Source organism: Canis lupus, chromosome 14 (assembly GCF_003254725.2).
Source record: "Canis lupus dingo isolate Sandy chromosome 14, ASM325472v2, whole genome shotgun sequence".
NCBI classification, from domain to species: Eukaryota; Metazoa; Chordata; class Mammalia; order Carnivora; family Canidae; genus Canis; species Canis lupus.
Genome location: NC_064256.1, coordinates 35,996,980 through 36,016,921, shown reverse-complemented (window position 1 = coordinate 36,016,921; position 19,942 = coordinate 35,996,980). Strand labels below are relative to the sequence as shown.

The 19,942-nt window shown below is 38.6% G+C and overlaps 1 protein-coding gene across 1 annotated transcript in view; it reads left to right on the top strand.

The window, feature by feature from the left end:
* RAPGEF5 (Rap guanine nucleotide exchange factor 5) overlaps nucleotides 1–19,942 on the top strand; it is a 229,809-nt gene that overhangs the window by 60,390 nt on the left and 149,477 nt on the right. Inside the window, exon 6 of the mRNA XM_025464341.3 lies at nucleotides 3,779–3,845. Coding sequence (XP_025320126.2) covers nucleotides 3,779–3,845 — 67 coding nt within the window. The remainder of the gene's footprint in view (nucleotides 1–3,778; nucleotides 3,846–19,942) is intronic.

Here is a 19,942-nt window from a genome sequence, read left to right as displayed (position 1 = left end):
ATTAAGGACAGAACAAATGTGAGGGGGGGGAGAGTTGTCAGCCACTGTAAAGACTTTGGTTTTATACTGAGGGAGATAGAGAGTCATTTGAGGATTTTGGGAGATGGAGAGTCATTTGAGGATTTTGAACAGAGAAGGGACATGATCTGACTTACATATTAACAAGACCACCCAAGCTCCTGGGTCCAGGTAAGAGATTTGGTGGCTGGGACAACAGTGATGGTGGTGGTAGAGGTAGTGAGAAGTGGCCAGATGAGAGATACACCTTGAAAGTAGAGCCAATAAGATTTTAGGATTGTTACAGTATAGAGTTTAAAAGAGTAGGGATCAAGGATGACTTCCAGCTTGAAGAATGGTGTTGTCATTGATATTAAGGTGAGGAAGACTGTAGAGAGGGCAAGAGTTGGTTTTGTTTTGTTTTTGGTGGGGACTGGGTAGAATGATAATGTGTGCTGTTTGATGGTTAAAGGGGCAAAGGCAGCTTTTGCCATTCTTATGTCCTCACATTGGCACCCTTAGATATTGTAGACCTCTAAAACTATAGAAGCCGCCTGCCTACAGTACCAGGACTCAATATTTTGTCTTGGAGAATTACTGGGCCTGGCTTGAGCTGTTGGTAAGCAGAGACCTTGAGAAACAGCCATGGGAATTTGTAAATTTGTAGTGCGTGCTGGGCCAGAGTTTCCTGCTGGCACACTCTGGGATGGGTCTTCCTTCCGGGGGTCACTGCTTGTCTCTTTCTGTCTCATGTCACTTGTCACTACCATTACCTGCTGATTCTAGCTGAAGTTTCTCTGCTTCCCTTCTCTAACCACTGACAGACCACACAGAGCTTCTCTCTTCCTCTCTTGTTCACTGATCCACTTGAGTAATAATGGGAAAATATGAAAGTATTACAGTCGATTCTTTTCTTTATTCTCCCTTGTCCGGTTTCGTTATCTGTTTTGATCTGATATGTGAGAACTTTGTCTTCACTTGATTGTAGTGACATGTATTCACATACATAAAGACTTTATCTCATATCATAAAAATACATTTTGGGGGGACAGAGTCTGGCGTTTCTGGGCATTTTGGTATAGAGCTAGGGAAGGGCAAATGGTAAGGAAGGAAGGAGAGTGATTAGGTGTTACCCTTCCCTCTCTCTAAGCTCTTCCACTGTTTGCTTATTACCACCAGACCTGCTCCTAAGACATTACTTTTAGGTCAGATGCGGGTGCTTCCTGGTACAGGAGACGACAGATGGGGCATATTATTGGGAAATGAGGAGTATTTCTGAATTCTAGAGCTTTCAGCAGGTTGTAGGATAATCCCTGAGAGTTTGAACTCTGAGAAGAGCAGGACCAGATCTCAGTTTCAGAAAGATAATCCTGGTGTCTAAAGGAGATTGGGCACAGGAGGAGAAGCCAAACACAGAGAAGTTGGTTAGAAGATAGTAAAAATAATTGGTGCAATAGAAGGAGAGGGCTTCAATTGTCAGTGAGGCTTAAGAGAGGAACTGAAGGAAACAGAAGGAATGGCCAGGGGGTGACCACAGAGGCTGAGGCATGAGAGGTGCTTGTAGAACCAGTGGAGGCAGGAGGCAAAAGCAGCACAATATGTTGTGTTGATCTCAAGGAACCTATAAGAAAATAAGGTTTTTGGAATTGCTCCTCAGAGCCCCTTTGAAGGCAGATGGTAAAACAAGGTGAGCTTGGGGGAGATTCAGGGGCTGGAGAATGACTTGAGTGCACTGGGCACCAGTGGTGATGGTTGTGGTGATAAAATTGGGACGAGGGCTGCAGGACAGCTCTTGGTAGGTCATCTCTGTGTCTTTCTTACACATACTGCCTTCAGAAACACTTTTTGCCAAGGCATATTTTGTGCTGGAAAAATGACAAAGGTAATTTTGCTCCTGAACAGGGACTAAATTATTTGTCAATAAACCATCAGGGGCCTCAGCCCTTACTCAAGAAGTAGCCATTATCCATCACAGACACAAGAACTTCTCTTGGAACTCTGAGTTCCTTTCAGCAGTTTGTTGTAAACACATTCATGATGGAATCTGCGCTGGTGCGAAATACCTCATGCCTGTGAACTAATCGTTGAGCAATGAATGTGTCAGGGTCTGAGAAACAGGAGCCGGTGTGACCAGCTGCAGACTGCAGACATGGGCAGGTGCCGAGCCCTTGCCTGGTGCCCTTGTGCCCAGTGCGTTTGTTTGGCTCCTGACTTCTTGTCACATCTTCTTGTCACCTCGACTTAATCCTATAAACCTGGTTTGATGGCTTAGGTTCTAAAGGGTTGCAGATCTCTTTCTTCTCTGTAGAACATCTTGTATATGGAATCCCCAGGAATAGATCATTTTAATCATAAAGTTCAGTGTTGCACAATTCATGATCAGGGTAACTTGCTTTTTTGGGGATACGGGAAGTGACAACGCTCAGTTCCCACTGTTTTTATGGGGCAGATTATTAACTGATATGTCAAACACTTTGCAACACAGGTAATTAAGTCACTTGACGTCAGCACCACTTCATACCCATATCGTGCAGTCCTTGTAAAGGCACTGGTTTTCATCCACAGCTCTGACTTAGTATTTTTTTTTTTCCTATGAAAGGTTTTTAAAAACATAGAAACAAGAAGCCAATGCCAGAATTGATCCGACTGGCCTTTCCCTTCTTAAAGAGCTTCTCCTTAGCCCTCTTGCCCCACAAAGCGAGCCCGTCAGCAGGCCCACTGCAGTTAAGGAGATTGAAATCAATCATTGCGCTGCCGTTCTGATAACACTGCCCTGCAGGGCAATTACCAGCGATCCCTCCACATCCACGAAGGTGTCGAAAGGGATTGCTGTGGGAATAGATCTGGGAGACAATTACATATGTTCAGTTGGCATTAATTTCTTTTTCTTTGACCAAGCCAGGAAAAAAAAATGTTTTATAAAATTTGCTTTAAGTTGATAATTTTGGTATACCTGAAACTAAGGTAATATTGTATGTCAAATATACTTCAGTTCAAAAAAAGGAAGAGATATGTTAATGTATATATTTGTGGTGTGAAAATTTTTATGAGTTACGTTACAAAGGTGGTTCTCCTCAACAGACAACCTGATCTTATAACTATATGTTTATGTCTCTTTAGTTATTTAGCATATGCACAATTTTCTTGGCTTTCAACTGGGTTATAGTATTTTCTCTTATTTCTCTTTCTTTCTTTCTTTTTCTTTCTTTCTTTCTTTTTTTTTTCTGTGAGCGCTTAGAGCCTTCTCAGGTATGGGCTATGTTATTTTAAAAAAGAGGGAAGAGCTTCTGCTGCTATTGTACTCCACGTAATTCCTGTCACAGTATTAAGTCTATAATAGACCGTTTCAAAACAAATCTGTTTTAGGTGAAACTCCAGTGTAGTGGGAAAGTCATGTGTCAGATTTTCAAAATCTGGACTTCATTTAGACTAGGAGGGAGTTTTGGTACTTAACCACCTTCCATTCACATCTGTTTATGCTTTGTGCATGCCCATATTCATAAATCTATGTGTCAGAACTATTTTGTGATATCGTTTGGAGACAAATACTCGATCCTCAGGATTTAATTGGTATATATATTGTAAAGAGGTTCTTGCTAATTGATTTTGAAGGAACAGTTGGGTTGCAAGAGAGCTGTGTCCCCTGGCATTACTGATACCACGTTATTTGCATGGCTACTTTCACTCATGTAGTAAACAATAATGCCATGTGTTCCCCATAATTTGGGAGATAAATTTGAGCAACCAAAACTAAAAGTAAATTGGTCTTTGTTTTTCAAAGGTCTCATCAGAAAATCGAAGACTCGGAAGAAAGCAGTGATGAAATTCTTGCTCGCCTAACATCTGCGGTAAGGACATGCAGTTTTCCCTGCCTACGGGTATAGAAAATAAGGAGGGTCAGGGTCTTCAAAGAGAGGCAATTTGGGTAGTAGTGCAGAGAGATACTTGCTTTGTGGGTGTGCATCAATGTGGGAGGCCCACATCGAGACAAAAAGAGACATGGCATTGACTTGCTAACCTCAGTGCAGCTTCTCCAAGCAAGATCATAGATATTCCTGGTGGAAAGTTCTGGAACCGTAGTGTAGACGTGATATCTGATTTTTAAAATACAGTATGACTTAACCTAGGGAGTGTTGTGACCTGCCACACAAAGGAGAATGCCACACATTGGGGGGAAAAAATTTACCTCAACTAACGAAAGGCCAGGTCGTTGGTTTCTAACATACTAGGTCACGGCATTTTTGGTTGTTTCCTTTCCTTTCCTTTCCTTTCCTTTCCTTTCCTTTCCTTTCCTTTCCTTTCCTTTCCTTTCCCTTTCCTTTCCCTTTCCTTTCCCTTTCCTTTCCCTTTCCTTTCCCTTTCCTTTCCCTTTCCTTTCCCTTTCCTTTCCCTTTCCTTTCCCTTTCCTTTCCCTTTCCTTTCCCTTTCCTTTCCCTCTTTTCTTTCATTTTAATTATTTATTCATAGAGGCAGAGACATAGGCAGAGGGAGAAGCAGGCTCCCTCTGGGGAACCCAATATCAGACTCGATTCCAGGACCCCAGGATCACAACCTGAGCCAAAGACAGACGCTCAACCACTGAGCCACCCAGGTGTCCCTTTTGGTTGTTTTCTAAAGCCACTAATCAGAATTGGTAATTGCCTTGTTAGTTGAGGAAAAGCCCATGACCTCCTTGATAGAAAAAGCTAGGTATGGGTGCTAATCATGGAGCCCTAGTTTTTGACAGGCTCTAACTATCTATCCTATCTGACAAAATATTTATCCATTGTTTTGGCTTTCTGGAAACTTTTCTAACCTCCCAAAGATTGTTCACTTCTGCTTTAACTTCATTATTGAAATGGTAATTGCTGAAAATCACACTGGATTGCATTATGTATGTGAAGGAAACTGATCTTTTACAGTTTTATACACCAGGTCTTAGCATCTACAAACAGCTTGAAAGTTAAAAGTTGCCTTTCCTATTCTTCTGGAATGTATCTTAAAAAAGTAGTTTTTTTATTAAATACAGTGATTGGTGGTGTAAAGCCTCATGTGAAATGGAGTCTTGATAGCATGTTAAGAAAAAATATTTCTGAGACCTTTGCAGTTCTTTATTTAACCTTTTTTAAATTGAGGCATAATTGACATACAACATACATTAGTTTCAGTTGTATAACCTGATGATTTCATATTTGTATATATATTTTGTGAAATGATCACCATAATAAGCCTAGTTAACATCTATCACCTCACATAGTTACAGAATATTTTTTCTTGGGCTGCGGACTTTTAAGATTTGCTCTTAGCAACTTTTAAATATATAGTAGTCACCATGCTGTAAAGTATATCCAATGACTTATTTATTTTATAACTGGATGTTGACTTTTTGGCTCCCTTTACCCATTGTGCTGACCCCTGAACTTCTCACCTCTGGCAACTACCAATCCATATATCTATGAGCTTGTTTTTTATTGTTGCTGTTGTTACCGGGTTTAGATTACACATATATGTGAGGACATATACTATTTTCTTTCTCTCTCTGATTTATTTCACTTAGCAAAATGCCTCGAGTTCCATCCCTGTTGTCACTAATGGCAAAATCTTATTCTTTTTTATGGCAAAAGTAGTATTCCCTTGTATGTGTGTGTGTGTGCGCGCGCGCGTGTCTGTGTATCACATCTATTTTATCTATTCATCCATCGATGGATACAAGTTATTTCCATATCTTGGCTATTGTAAATAATGCTGCAGTGAGCATTGGGATGCATGTATCTTTTAGTGTTTTTGTTTTCTTTGGTTAAATACCCAGAGATGGAATTGTTGGATCATATGGTAGTTCTGTGGTGTAGCCAGAGTGGCTACACCAATTTACATTCCAACAAACAGTGTACAACAGTTCCCTTTTCTTGACATCCTCTCCAGCATTTGTTATTTCTTGTCTTTTTGGTAATAGTCATATGGACAGGTAGGAGGTAATATCGCATTGTGGCTTTGATTTGCATTTCCCTGATGATTAGTGGTGTTGAGCATCTTTTCAAGTACCTATTGGCCATCTGTTTGTCTTTTTTTGGAAAATGTGTATTCAGGTCTTCTGCCCATTTTTCAGTTGGATTGTTTGTTTTTTTGCTATTGAGTTGTATGAGTTCTTTATATATTTTGATAGATATATGACTTGTAAATATTTATCAGATATATGACTTGGAAATACTCGTTCCCATTCAGTAGTTGCCTTTTCATTTTATTGATGGTTTCCCTTTGGTATACAGAAGCTTTTTAATTTGAGTATCCCACTTACTGATTTTTGGTTTTGTTGTTTTTGCTTTTGGTATTGGATCCAAAAAAATCATTGCCAAGACCAATATCAGTGAGGTTACTGCTTATATTTTCTTCTAGAAGTTTTATATTAATTTCAGGTCTTATAGTCATCTTTAATCAATTCTGAATTTATTTTTGTGTATGATGTAAGAAAGTGATTTAGTTTAATTTTTTGTATGCAGCTGTCCAGTTTTTCCAACACTATTGAGGAGATCATACTTTGTTCATTGTATATTATTAGCTCTTTTGTCATACATTAATTGACCATAAATGTATGGGCTTATTTCCGAGCTTTTTATTATCTTCCATTGATGTGGGTGTCTGTTTTATGCCAGTACCAGAGTATTTTGATTACTGTAGCTCTGCGATACAGTTTGAAGTCAGGGAGCATGATGCTTCCAACTTTGTTCTTCTTTCTCAAACTTACTTTTGGCTTTTTGGGATCTTTTGTGGTTCCATATAGATTTTGGAATTGTTTGTTCTATTTCTGAGAAAATGGCACTGGAATTTTGATAGGGATTGCACTAAATCTATAGACTGTACCAAAGAGGTCAAAATTGTAATAGCCATCTGTTTAAAAAGCACTCATTATGGACCAGTTATTATGTTAAATATTCTGTGTATTGTACATACACATACATATACATTCTGTTAAACTTCACAACAACTCTATGGAATAAGTGGTATTATCCCTATTTTGTAGATAGGAAAACTTGTAGAGGTCAGGTAACTTTCCCAAGGTCACACACCTAGAAAAAAAACAAAGCCAGAATTTTAACTCAGACTTTTCTACTTCCTAGTCATGTTTCCTTAACTACTATGCATCTTTTTTTTTGTAATGTAATATATTGTTGGGGTAGTTTCAGAAGCAGTAAAGACATGCACGATATTTCCTATAGTCATACCAGGAAGACAAGTACCTTTAGAGAGTTCAGATACAAAATGATTGGCAATTGAGCACTGAATATAGTGGTGTATATACATAGTAGATTCAAGAATAGTAAGAGCTTCACTGAAGAGATGTAAACTACCATTGAAGGCAGTCAGGATTTGAAGATACGATAATTAGGAGGACATGTACTCTAGCAGTGGGATTTATTGTGTGCAGGTGGGGGAATGAGAAAGTAGAAAGGGAAAGTACTGAGTAGACCTGGTTAGAGAAGAAGATCCTAGTTAAGCAAAATGAAAGACTTTTTGAACAACATATTAACATAATAAAATAGACATGAAAGAAAAAAGAAAGATGAGGAGCACCTGACTCAGTACAGCATGTGACTCTTGATCTAGGGGTCATGAGACCAAGCCCCACATCAGGCATAGAGATTACTTTAAAAAAAGAAAGAAAGAAAGAAAGAAAGAAAGAAAGAAAGAAAGAAAGAAAGAAAGAAAGAAAGAAAGAAAGAAAGAAAGGAAAGAAAAGGAAAAAAATAAGCAGGTAGATGAGTTGGAGGTGGGGAGACTGAGAGGCTGCTGTAAACGTACTTTATTGTGGTTTTTGTGGGAACCACAGGAAAAATTAGTTCAAAAAGGAGCACAAAGAATTTTTTAAAATCAGGACGAGGTAGAAGGTAGAAGAGGTAAGAGTAAAGGTAGAAGAGGAGTCAGAATGGAAAAGTGATGATACTCTTAGGAAGTTGAGTAAAATATCTGGAAGGAAACACAGAGTTTGGACATGCCAAGTTTGAGGACAAAGAAATATAAAATATATAAATATTCAAGAAATACCTGGAGATGTGAATCAGGAGCTTATAGAGGTCAGGGCTAAACTTAAAAGAATCAGTCACAGAGAGGCTATCAGTTGAAGAGCAGAGTAGGAGATGGGGGCTTGGGGAGTACCCACAGTAAGAGGGCAGTAGGGAGATGAGAGAATAGCAAGAGAGAATTAGCTGAATGGTTTATAATATGAAAGTCAAATTTGAGAGAGCCTTTGAAAAGGAGGGATAGACAGCAAAGCAGTTCTATGTATTTGGTTGAGGTAATCTTACTAGGATAATAATCTACAAGCTAAAACACTGAATAAATTGAGTTGAGGTAAGGTATGGGAATAGTGGTATTTAGCAATGAGAATAAAGGGCAGAGGAGGGGCACCTGGGTAGCTCTGTTGGTTAGGCATCTGATTCTTGATTTCAGCTTAGGTCATCATTTCAGGGTTGTGAGATCAAGCTTGACATCAGGCTCTGCCCTGGGTGTGGATCCTGCTTAAGATTCTCTCTTTCCTTCTGCCCCTCTCTCCACCCTTTCTTAAAATGGGGGTTGGGGGGCACAGAAGAGAAAAATGTCATCTCTTCAATTCATGGGTGATTGGCTTAGAGTAATGAAAATACCATTGAACTGAGATTGAGGACCTTGATTCTTAATTTTTCCAACAATGTGCCTTTGACCAACTTGAATGGTTGGGCTAGATAATATCTTAAGTCCTAAAATTCCTTCATGCATTGTATAAGCATTTGTGAAGGAACTGTTGTGCCTCTTGTCTTTTTTTTTTTTTTTGAGACTTTATTTATTTATTCATGAGAGACACAGAGAGAGAGAGAGAGGCAGACACAGGCAGGGAGAGAGAAGCAGGCTCCATGCAGGGAGCCCGATGTGGGACTCGATCCCGGGACTCCAGGATCACACTCTGTGCCGAAGGCAGGTGCTAAACCGCAAAGCCACCCAGGCGTCCCAACCTCCCATCTTTACAATATAGTTATTCTTATTGGCAGTAATATAAAAACTTTGTATGTAGGTGCAAACACCATGCATGAAGGAGAATATTTATGAACGTCCCTTAGTAACCATTCTCATCTACCATGACCCTCAAACACATTAAAGAAAAGCAAAACTGGGGATCCCTGAGTTGTGGCTCAGCGGTTTGGCGCCTGCCTTTGGCCAAGGGCGTGATCCTGGAGCCCCGGGATCGAGTCCCACGTCGGGCTCCCTGCATGGAGCCTGCTTCTCCCTCCCTCTGCCTCTCTCTTTCTCTCTCTCTATCATAAATAAATAAATCTTTAAAAAAAAAAAAAAAAGCAAGACTGACATCTGTAATGTGGAGTTGTTAATGTGCTCCTTGAGGGCTCGTATGTTTGGGGGGCAGTAGAAAGGGGTCAATAGTCCCCAGAGGTGCAATTTACTGTGCTATTTTATATATTCACCTTGGGGGCTTACATATGGGGGCTTATAACTTGGGGGGCTTTGTATATGCAATCTTAAAAGAAATTGCTCCTTTCTTTAATCCCAATAGTTTATTTTTTAAAAATTTTTAAAAGATTTTATTTATTCATGAGACACACAAAGAGAGAGGCAGAGACATAGGCAGAGGGAGAAGCAGGCTCCATGTGGGGAGCCTGTTGCGGGACTCAATTCCAGGACCCTGGAATCATGACCTGAGCCAAATGCAGATAGATGCTTAACCACTGAGCCACCCAGGTGTCCCTACCCCGATAGTTTATTATCCCAGCTTAGGTTCATCAAGGGAAAGGTCCTGTTCTCTAAAAAAAAATAATAATACCTGGAATTCTACCCTGGAAGAAAACACAAGTGAGTTGTTTTCTTTTGTTTTTAAATATTTATTTACTCATTTTTAGTGAGAGAGAGAGAATGTGTATGCATATGCTTGAGCAGATAGAGGGGCAGAGACAGAGGGAGAGAAAGTATCTCAAGCAGACTCCCTGCCGCTAAGTGCCAAGCCCAATGCAGGGCTCGTTCTCATGACCCTGAAATCATGACCTGAGTTGAAATCAAGAGTTGGATGCTCAACCGACTGAGCTACCCAGGTGCCCCACTGAGTTTTTATATTAAAGGAACATGAAAAGAGAGTACATAAGTAGAAATAAAAATGTCACGATCACTTAGTGAGATTTACAGTTGTTAAATTCACATGAACATGCATGATAAAAAATGTTCCAGCCATGTTTCTGGTGATTTTCAGGAAAGAGGTACTCTCTTAAGTACCTAACATCCAAAAACTTTAACAATAAGACTCTGTAAAAGGTTTTCAGCTTGGGCTAAAAGAACATGGCTATAGTACACTCCTTCCATTATAGAAAGTCTACAGAAACATTCTGGGCTTTAATATCTGGAAATAGTTTCCCTATTATTACAATCCAGGGTATACTAAATTTAGGGAAGAGTTTATGATGAATTAAGCATTTCTATGAAAGCCATATTTCTTAGGATGTAGATTTCTGAAGTAAGCTAAATTTTGAGGAGAACCAAAAGTACTTGGGAAACATTCAAAGACAGGAAATGGAAACATGAGCATCCTTGAGTAGCAGATAAAGCTGATTCTAAGCTTCTGTCTCTTGCTTACTTAAGACCAAAGTCCAAAACAAACTCTATTAGGCTATTTCTCTTTCTTTAGGCTAAATTTTCATGATGGAAATTGTAGAGATAAGAAAATACAAATATCTTATCTGGGCTTAAGTGAAATTTATTATTTGTGTTCACACAATGTAATTGTCAAGCCTCTGAGGTGTAATGTAAGTTAGGCTAAGCTATGAATTATGTGTAGTAGATGCCTGTTTGGTGAGATGGTTATGTTAGTGGCACTTATAAAAGGACAAGGGGGCTTGTGGTGTGGTGTACTATGCTGCTTGGTCCAGTGAAGTCAGCCATAACTTAGATGGTGAAAAAGAATAGTGTTGAATATCTACAATGAGACACTAACTTGGTAGTGGTAGAGATGGGCATATCTTGAGAAATGTGGACATATTGTGAGAGATGAATTAAAATTATAAATCAAAGAGAGCCTGGCTGGCTCAGTCAGTAGAGCACATGACTCTTGATCTTGGGGTTGTGAGCTAGAATGCCCCTGTTGGGTGTTTTTAAAAAATTACAAATCAAGTGTTCTGAATTTAGGAAGAGAAGGAGGGCAAAATCTAAAACTTGGGGACCATTAACTAGATACTCTTACTCCCTTGTATTCCTTCTAAAAGCTGATTTAGTTTATCATTCTCATCAGTTTCAATTTCTTTGTATGTTTCTACTCTATCCCCTTGCTCATTTTCTTCAGTTCATACAATTTTATCATAGAAGCTCTGCATGTGATGCTTTTAATGGAATTTCTAAATTCCTGCTCATAGGGTACAGTATCACTCCTCTAAGAAATACCACTGAGCTGAAAAAATTTTTTAAATAAACTAAATTATAAATGGAGTGTCAACGACAAGTTCTAGAAGAAGCCATCCTCCCTCCCCCACACCAAAGCAAAAATGTATGCTAGGATATATAATATTTGGTGAAAGTGTTAGAAAGAAACCTGCTATGAAATTTCTTTATATACCTCTCTAGGGATAAAAGACATAGTTAAAACTGGCTGCTGCCCATTGGCAGTGTCACAAAAACATTTTTCCCTGCTCAGTGTCCACAACTTGTGATGTCACTCCTTCAGTTTTCATGTCGCCTATGAACTTGTTCTCTTAGGATTTCTAGCTTTCTTTATAGTTAAAGTCTTGTTCCTACTTTTTCTCCATTTGGGATCCTACTTTCCAGGTAGAACGCATCTAGTTTACTCACATTCACTAAGACCTGCACTTAGGCCTTTGTCTGATTCTTCTCCTAATTTGTCTTTTCCTTAGAGTTCACTTGAGAAATACTTGTTATGGAGCCACAGAGAAGTGGGTCTTAATGGACAAGCAGTTGTCCTGTAGCATCCAGGGCCTGATGGAACTCAAGGATGCCAACTTTTCAAGATGCTCTCTCTTGCTGGCTCTCTCCTTTCTCTGCTGTTGCTTGTTCTTAAGTTCTGCTATTACACATTTAGATCTCCTCTCTGCCGTCTCCTCTGAAGCTCAGTCATTTTCTCTAAGGATGTGCCTTTCACAGGACTCCGTTCATAACCTTTCTGTCTGGGAAGCATGTAATGTGGCTAGGATTCCCTCAGTTTGTCCTTCTTGATGAATCTACATGTGGGGTTTGCTACATTGGAGGAATCCCTTTTTGAACAGTAGTATCTGAAGAAAACAGTGACAGCTTTTTCAGTTGGAAACTTTCAAGATGGTACCAGTTCAGGAAGCAGAAATAGCATGGGATTTGGGTTTTGATGAATCTTTAGAATTTTCTTAAGAGATGATACTCCAAGTTAGCAAGGTTTGGAAACAATCCTAGGTTAGTGAGAAGGGGGAAGATTTAGTCAAATTTAGTACATGATGAGCACAATTCGATGATGATTTTTACCATACTTACAGATAGATTTTTAATTTTTTAATTTTTTAATTTTTATTTTTATTTTTTATTTTTTGAGATAGATTTTTTAAAACACTGAAATGCCAGTTTCCACTCACTCTTTTTCCTGGCTATGTGCCTCTCCCTTTCTGGGGAATGGAGAAATGGAGTATAGTTAATCTCCCTTTTCTTAGTCTATCGCAGACCTGAGTGGGCATGTTTGCTCAGAGAATAGAAGTAAGTTAATCCCCTGGGGACTGACTAACCTTCTTTCTGACTGCTGCAGGGTGATGACCATCTTGTTACCTTATATTTCTTATCTGTAGGAACATAAAATTCTTACTTGGAATACTTACCTTGGCTCCAATTTTCCTGGTGGCTTAAGAGCTACTGTGTGATTTTGGGGGAAAGGCCAATAGATTGAATTTTGAGACAGTGTCAAGGGAGGCTAGAGAAGACAGACCTGGTTTTGAAGATCATCAGAAAGGCATCAGAGGAATTATAGCACATTTCAGGCACAGTATTCATTGTTCTTGTTATTTACAAGGAGCCATGGGACTTGTCAGTACCTTTCCTCATTATTCTTTAGATCTACCTTCATCAGTTAGAGTATCCAAAGGGCTATGGATTGTAGGTCTCTGCGACCACATGGACAGCTGGTTAAAGCTCCTGCAGTTTTCCTCAGGTAGGATCTCACAGTGGCACTTCACCAACTCGTCATTATCAATACTTGAACAGACAGCTGAATGGGTAGATTTCTGTCCTTTGTCAACAAAAAGTTGTTTTATACCTATTACACATCAAAATTTTCTTCATCCTGGGAATAGATCCCTAAATGCCACATGTACACACACACAACTTTTTTTAAAGGTTTATTTATTTACTTATTTATTTGAGAGAGAGAAAAAAAAAAAAGAATGAGCAGGGGAGGGGCAGAGGGAAAAGCAGACTCCCCACTAAACAAAGAGCCAGACGTGACTCAATCCCAGGACCCCGGGATCATGACCTGAGCCAAAGGCAGACATTTAACCAACTGAGCCAACCAGGCATTATACACACAATTTTTTAACATTAATTACTAAGTTACCTCTATTTCCAAAGAAACCACCTTCACATACTTAGATTATATGGTAATCTCATTTAACTCTAGCCCTGAGAATTTGGTTTCAGTGAGCAACATAATACATGCTGTTTTGCCTATTAAAATGATGCCAGAGAGGGAACATTTATTTAAAAGCATTTCTTCAGAAAGGTGTGAGTGTATAGAACCCATTCAAGAATAAAACAGGTCTCAACAAATCCCTTTTGAATAGGAGTAGAAGTGTGTGTTTGTATGTGTGTACATGTATGTATTTATATGTATTATGGAATTTGGTTATTTCTTTCCAAAGTGAGGATAATCATTTTGATATGCAATATGCATAGAAAACATAGACATTTTTAATTGACAAGAAATAGAAATATACCATTCAGCTATCAATTTATATATTGACAGTCATGTGTTTGTAAAATGCTACCATGAAATCTTATCTGAGGGCAGTTGAAAGAATTTGAAAAAATTGATCCATGACATTTCATATTGGGCTGCTGCTTTGTGCATTTTTAAAAATAGAACTTCTTATAGCTGCTTAGATGAAATGTAATTTCACATCCTTAGGATAATGTTACAGCTTTATACAATATGTCCATATGTGCAGAAGGACCAGGAGGCATGTAAAAGACTGAAGATTACTTGAGTTTTTGGTGATGATGGAATAAGGTAGATTTTAACTTAGTTCCTATTATTTTATATTGTTGTAGTACTTAACTATATAATGGAATCTTATGTGAGTATTGGGTAGAAATAATGTGCATTCCACTGCTATATTTGTAAATGTCAAAATGATGGTAATGATGGTAGTGAGTTGTCATTACTGTGGGTTATGTTTGCAGTTCTCTTTTATTTATCTGACACTTGGATTGTTTGGTTTGAACATAAAGACTTTGCAATTTAAAAAAATTCCAGAATAGAAAAAAATTTCCATAATGGAACCATTCATTAGTAACTTATTATTAACTTAAGTGTTTATTGCTTCCTAGGTTATTTTTCTTGTATGTATACTTTTTTACAAAAAAAAAAAAAGAAAAGGACCCTTTTATTTTGTGGTCTGTACTTTCAGCAAGTATGTTTTCAGTGCTGAAAAACTCCTCCTGTGGCATTTTTGTGGCTCTAAAGTACCATGTTCCATGGATTTTTCATTATCTCCTGCTCTGGGCATTGTAATAGCAATCTTTTGCGATTACAAACAACACAAGGATGAAATTCTTTGTGGGGAAATTATTGAAGAAACTTGCTTGCAGATGCCATTTATTAGCCTGTTTATTTAAGAAGACCAAGTGAAAAATAGGTAAAAGGCTAAGACTGGCTAATACTTATTGAATACTGACGTTGTGCAAGCATTCTGCTAATGCTTTTTGTGGACTGTCATATTTCATTTTCCCAGAGCAAGATGTATTACTCACATTAGAGAGATGGAGCATTTAAGACAGGAGGTATTGAGGTATCTGTGTGGCTCAGTCAGTTGAGCATTAGACTCTTGATTTCTGGCTCAGGTCATGATCTCAAGGTTGTGAGATGGAGCCCTGAGTAAGTAGGGCTCCACACTTAGCTAGGAGTCTGCTTGAGGTTCTCTCTCCTCCTCTTCCTCTGCCCAATCCCACTTTCTGTCTAAAATAAATACATAAATCTTTAAAAAAAAAAAGTATTAAGAGTCCACAGTAATTTTTTTAAAGATTTATTTATTTATTCATGAGAGACACACACACAGAGAGAGAGAGAGAGAGAGGGACAGACATAGGCAGAGGGAGAAGCAGGCTCCTCACAGGGAGACCGATGTGGGACTCGATCCCAGATCCCAGGATCATAACCTAAGCTGAAGGCAGGTGCCCAACCGCTGAGCCACCCAGGCATCCCAAGAGTCCACAGTAATTTAAAATAACAGTTTAGGGTTCAAAAAGCAATTTTCTACATTATCTTCACTTAAAATACTTCATAGTTACTAAATAGGTCTCAACGAGTTTGGTATGGGATTTGATTATAGAATTCTGTTCTTATTTAAACACTTTAATGAAATGGGACCTATGAAGTTACGTTAAGTAGTATTTTAATTTGTAACGTGTTAAGAATCATTAAATACTGGTAAACATGGCTGCATAGTTGAGCAATTGAGAAATTCATTTAGACTGATTTCTAAGGTCTTCTGTCTGGTTCCATTGTGTGAACTCAGATGTATGCTCTGATTTTATAACAGGGGAATCATGTTCCAGAACCAGGCTCTACTGGCAAGTTATGACAAGGCCCTAAAAAGTGTTCAGGGATAAGTTTTTGGAAGGCTCTGAGGATCTATGTTACTGTTCTTTGGTAGAGAGAATGGTTCTCCAAAGATAAATACACTACTTGGGACCTGCAAATATTACATTACATAGCAAAAGATATTTTGCTGTTATAATTAAGGCTGTAGACCTGGACTGTCTATGAGGACCCTGTCTAATCACATAAGCCCTTAAAAACAAAGAAGTCGGTCTGGGAGGAGTCAAAGAGAAATGGCAGAAGAGAAGGTAAGAAGGAATTTCAAGCAGGAAAAGGATTCAGTGTGGCATTGCTGGATGTGAGAAGTAGGATCCCATGTATAAAGACCAGATAAAGGTCTCAGGAGCTCAGAGCAGGCTGCCAGGTTCCAGCAAGGAGACAGGCACCTCAGTTTTACAGATGCAAGAACTAGATTTGGCCAACAACCTGAATGAACCTGGAAGCATATTCTTTCCCAGAGCCTCCAGTATGGAATACAACTGTGCCCATCCCTCGATTTTTGGCTTTGTGAGTTTCTAACCAGAGAATCCCGTTAACCCACACTATACCCAGACTCTTGACCAATGGAAATGTGAGATGATAAAGGGATGTCATTTTAAGCCAATAAGTAGATGGTAGTTTGCATTGGCAGAAATAAAAATAAATACACATTCCTTGTTGAATACATACCCACAGTCCCTTGATTTATCAAGGGATAATAGAGTGATTGACTGTCACTCTATCTTGATGATAGAGTGTCAGGCGGTGTTCCAGATGCTCTAGGTGCTAACTAGTTTAATTCTATAAACAGTCCTCTGAGGTAGAGGGCTGTGATTCCACCCCACAAACTGGAATCCTAGAACTTCTTCCACAGTTGACATTAAAATAAATGGAGATTTCCTTTTCCTGGTTTAGGTTTTGGATCTTAAGCTCTGAATCTGTTTTCCAGGGAATACTCTCATATTAGCAATTTTTATACACTTTCTGATTGGAAAGGGTTTTAGTTGATCTGAATTTATCTGAATACAGATGTTTCTAATGTAACATCCATGCAGACAGGAGCCCCTTAGAATTTCTGGGGCCTGACTAGTGTTACAGTTACACTGTTGCTGCAGTTGAGAACCTTACCTCCAAAAAGCGCAATGATTGAGAAAAGGCATTTTACTATGTAAAGATGGACATGTAATAAGGAATAAGAAAAATGAGTTTGTAAATTATGTTATGTCCTTAAAGGTAACTTTGTTAAACTATAAGTCTATTGAAGAATTATTTAAATGTGGTATAGGTTGAAAATACTCTGGGCTTACCAGAAAGTGGAAAAAATAATGAGACATAAAAACTAAAAATTTAAATGAAGTAACATGTTTTATTTAATTATTATAACTAAAATCAGAATGTCCAGCATTTGTTTACTTAAAATACATTTCATATATATGATATTTTTGTCAAGAAATTCACACTGACCAGCAGTTAGGGCTTTGGGGAAATCACTGATCAGAAGCAGTAAGAGCAGTTTTGAAGACTGAAGAAGCAGTTATACCTGCTCTTTGGAAAACATGTTAGTGTTGTTACCTTGTTCTTTTCAGATTTCTTTCAACCAGTACCTCTGTAGCTTCTCCTGTGCTTTGTGTCATGAAATTTATAACATTTCTAAGAAAAGGCCCCCAACAGTTAGTTTTCATCTGTTTGTTAAGATTTGTACCACCTTTATCTCTGTTGGGAGGGTTAGACAGCTGTGACATCACAAACTTTTCAAATGTAAGCTGACAGATAGATAGCACTACCTACAGGGGGCTCATGTTTGTTCTCTTTTGGTAGTGGATTATTTGGAAAGGAAGCATCATAAAACAAATCTTTAGAACAGTCCTTTAGTCTGAGTGCTTCTGATCTTCCCCTATAAAGTATCCTCTTCTGAACCTCACAGGTAGACCATTTCCACATTGGATAGCTCTGATTATTTGAAAGCTCTTGGAGCTAAAACATTCCTTTTTTGTAACTTCAGTCCATTGATCTGAATTTTACCTTCAACCTTTCAAATATCTGAAGCTCACAATCATGTTCCCCTAAGTCTTCTCTTCTCTGCAGCAGCTACAGATACTTCACTTCTGTGCTTGATCACAAACGTACATACTGTGAATGGTACCAAGAACCAGGGTCAGAATGATGAGTAAAGGGAGTTATTTTAGGGAACTTATAATAAACTATTGGGGACCCCCAACTAAAGGGGAGATTTCACTAGCCTATGATAGCCTTATAATTGAGGTAAATGTTACTGGGGTTTATATGCAGGGAGGATGTGACCCCATTAGGAGAGGTGGGTAGCACTAAGGAGAGGACAGTAACTAAGGTGGGACCTAAGGGACAAGTAAGTGACAGTCACACAAACTGGGGATTTGGAGAGGCATTCCAGACAGAGAGAAGAACGTGTAGAAAGGCTCAATTAAGGAATGAACATGGCCCTTCCAGAGAATTACAAGAGTTCTGTTTTACTAAGACTGGAGCATTGATGTTTTGTTTTGTTTTTTGAACGTAGATTTTGAGAGGAGGAATGGAACTAAAGTAATACTAAATACCAGATCAGAAGAATACTACATATGCAATGTTAGACTTTGGACTCGGTCATGGTCTCATGGGGAAGTATTTGAAGAGTATTTTTTAGCAAAAGATGTAATATAAAATTTGTACTGTAAGAGTATTAGTCTTTTCTGTAAAGAATAATGTGGTTTGAAAAGAGAGAGAGATAGTAGTCTGAATGGGAAAAGATGGTGGACTGAGCTAAGTCAGGGACACCTCACTTTTTGGCTTGAAGCCCTGAGTGCATGGTTCACTGACTTGGTATGTGGGACATGGAACAATTATATGGGGTACAGAAAAGTGGTAGGAAAGTGACTTCACATTTGGAAATGTTGAGTTTGAGCTACTCATGGGACATTTAGGTCCAGGAGGTAAACAGATATGGGCTTCTAGGGCCCTAGAGATACATATTAAATTGAAGCACCGTGAGTAAATGAAATTACCTATGGAGAATAAACAGAAAGAGAAGAAGGCCTTGGGGAAAGAAAAATGCAGCCAGAGAGGAAAGAGAAAAGCCTGGAGTATGTGGTGTCAGGAAATCCTAGTGATTGAGAATAGATAACAGTGTTAAATCTTACAGAGAGGACCAGGTAAATAAAGAGTGCTGCATCCAGCACATTTAGCTACAGGGAGGTGGCTGTCCCCTAGCTTCCTCCTGTGAATATTTTCTACTCCTCATGAACCTAAATAGATCTGAATACAATTCAGATGTTGATCTTTCTCAATTCTGTTTGTTTTGTTTTTTTGTTTTGTTTTGCTTTGTTTTTGTTTTTGGTGGCTTGAATGCTATCTTCTAGTAATACTCCTTTTTTTGTTTTGTTTTGTTTAAAGATTTTTAATTAATTTATTTGAGAGCACACACAAGCAGAGGGAGAAGCAGAGGCAGAGGGAGAAGCAGGCTTCCCACTGAGCAGGGAGCCCAATAGGGGGCTTGATCCCAGGACCCTGATAACATGACCTGGGCGGAAGGCAGACACTTAACTGACTGGGCCACCCAGGTGCCCCATTTTTAGTAATATCCCTAAAAACATTGTTGCTTATTCTAAGTAATCTCATTTCCATTGTTAATTCACACCATGCTTGTGATCACCTAAAAATTACCAGATTTTTTTTAATGTGAACCTCTGTCAAAGTAGAAGTATGTCCATGTAGCAGACTTAAATAACAGACTCAACAACCTAAGCAGAGGACTTCATTCCAATGCATCTTATTACTTTCAGGCCACTTCTACATATATATTGGTCTTTGAATGGTCAGCTGTTGTCTAAGTTATAATAAAATTAATAGGGCAGCCCCAGTGGCCCAGCGGTTTAGTGCCGCCTTCAGCCCGGGGTGTGATCCTAGAGACCCGGGATCCGGTCCCACATCAGGCTTCCTGCACAGAGACTGCTTTTCCCTCTGCCTGTCTCTCTCTCTCTCTCATGAATAAATAAATAAAATCTTAAAATAAAATGGAAGAATTACTTTTAAAAAAATTAATAGACATATCTGTATATTCAACAGAATATTCTACATAAAAGATTTTTAAAATATCCCTAATAGCCTTGAAATAGATGAGTAAGCATATTTTATCATCCCAGTGTGCTTAACAAATACATCTTCGAT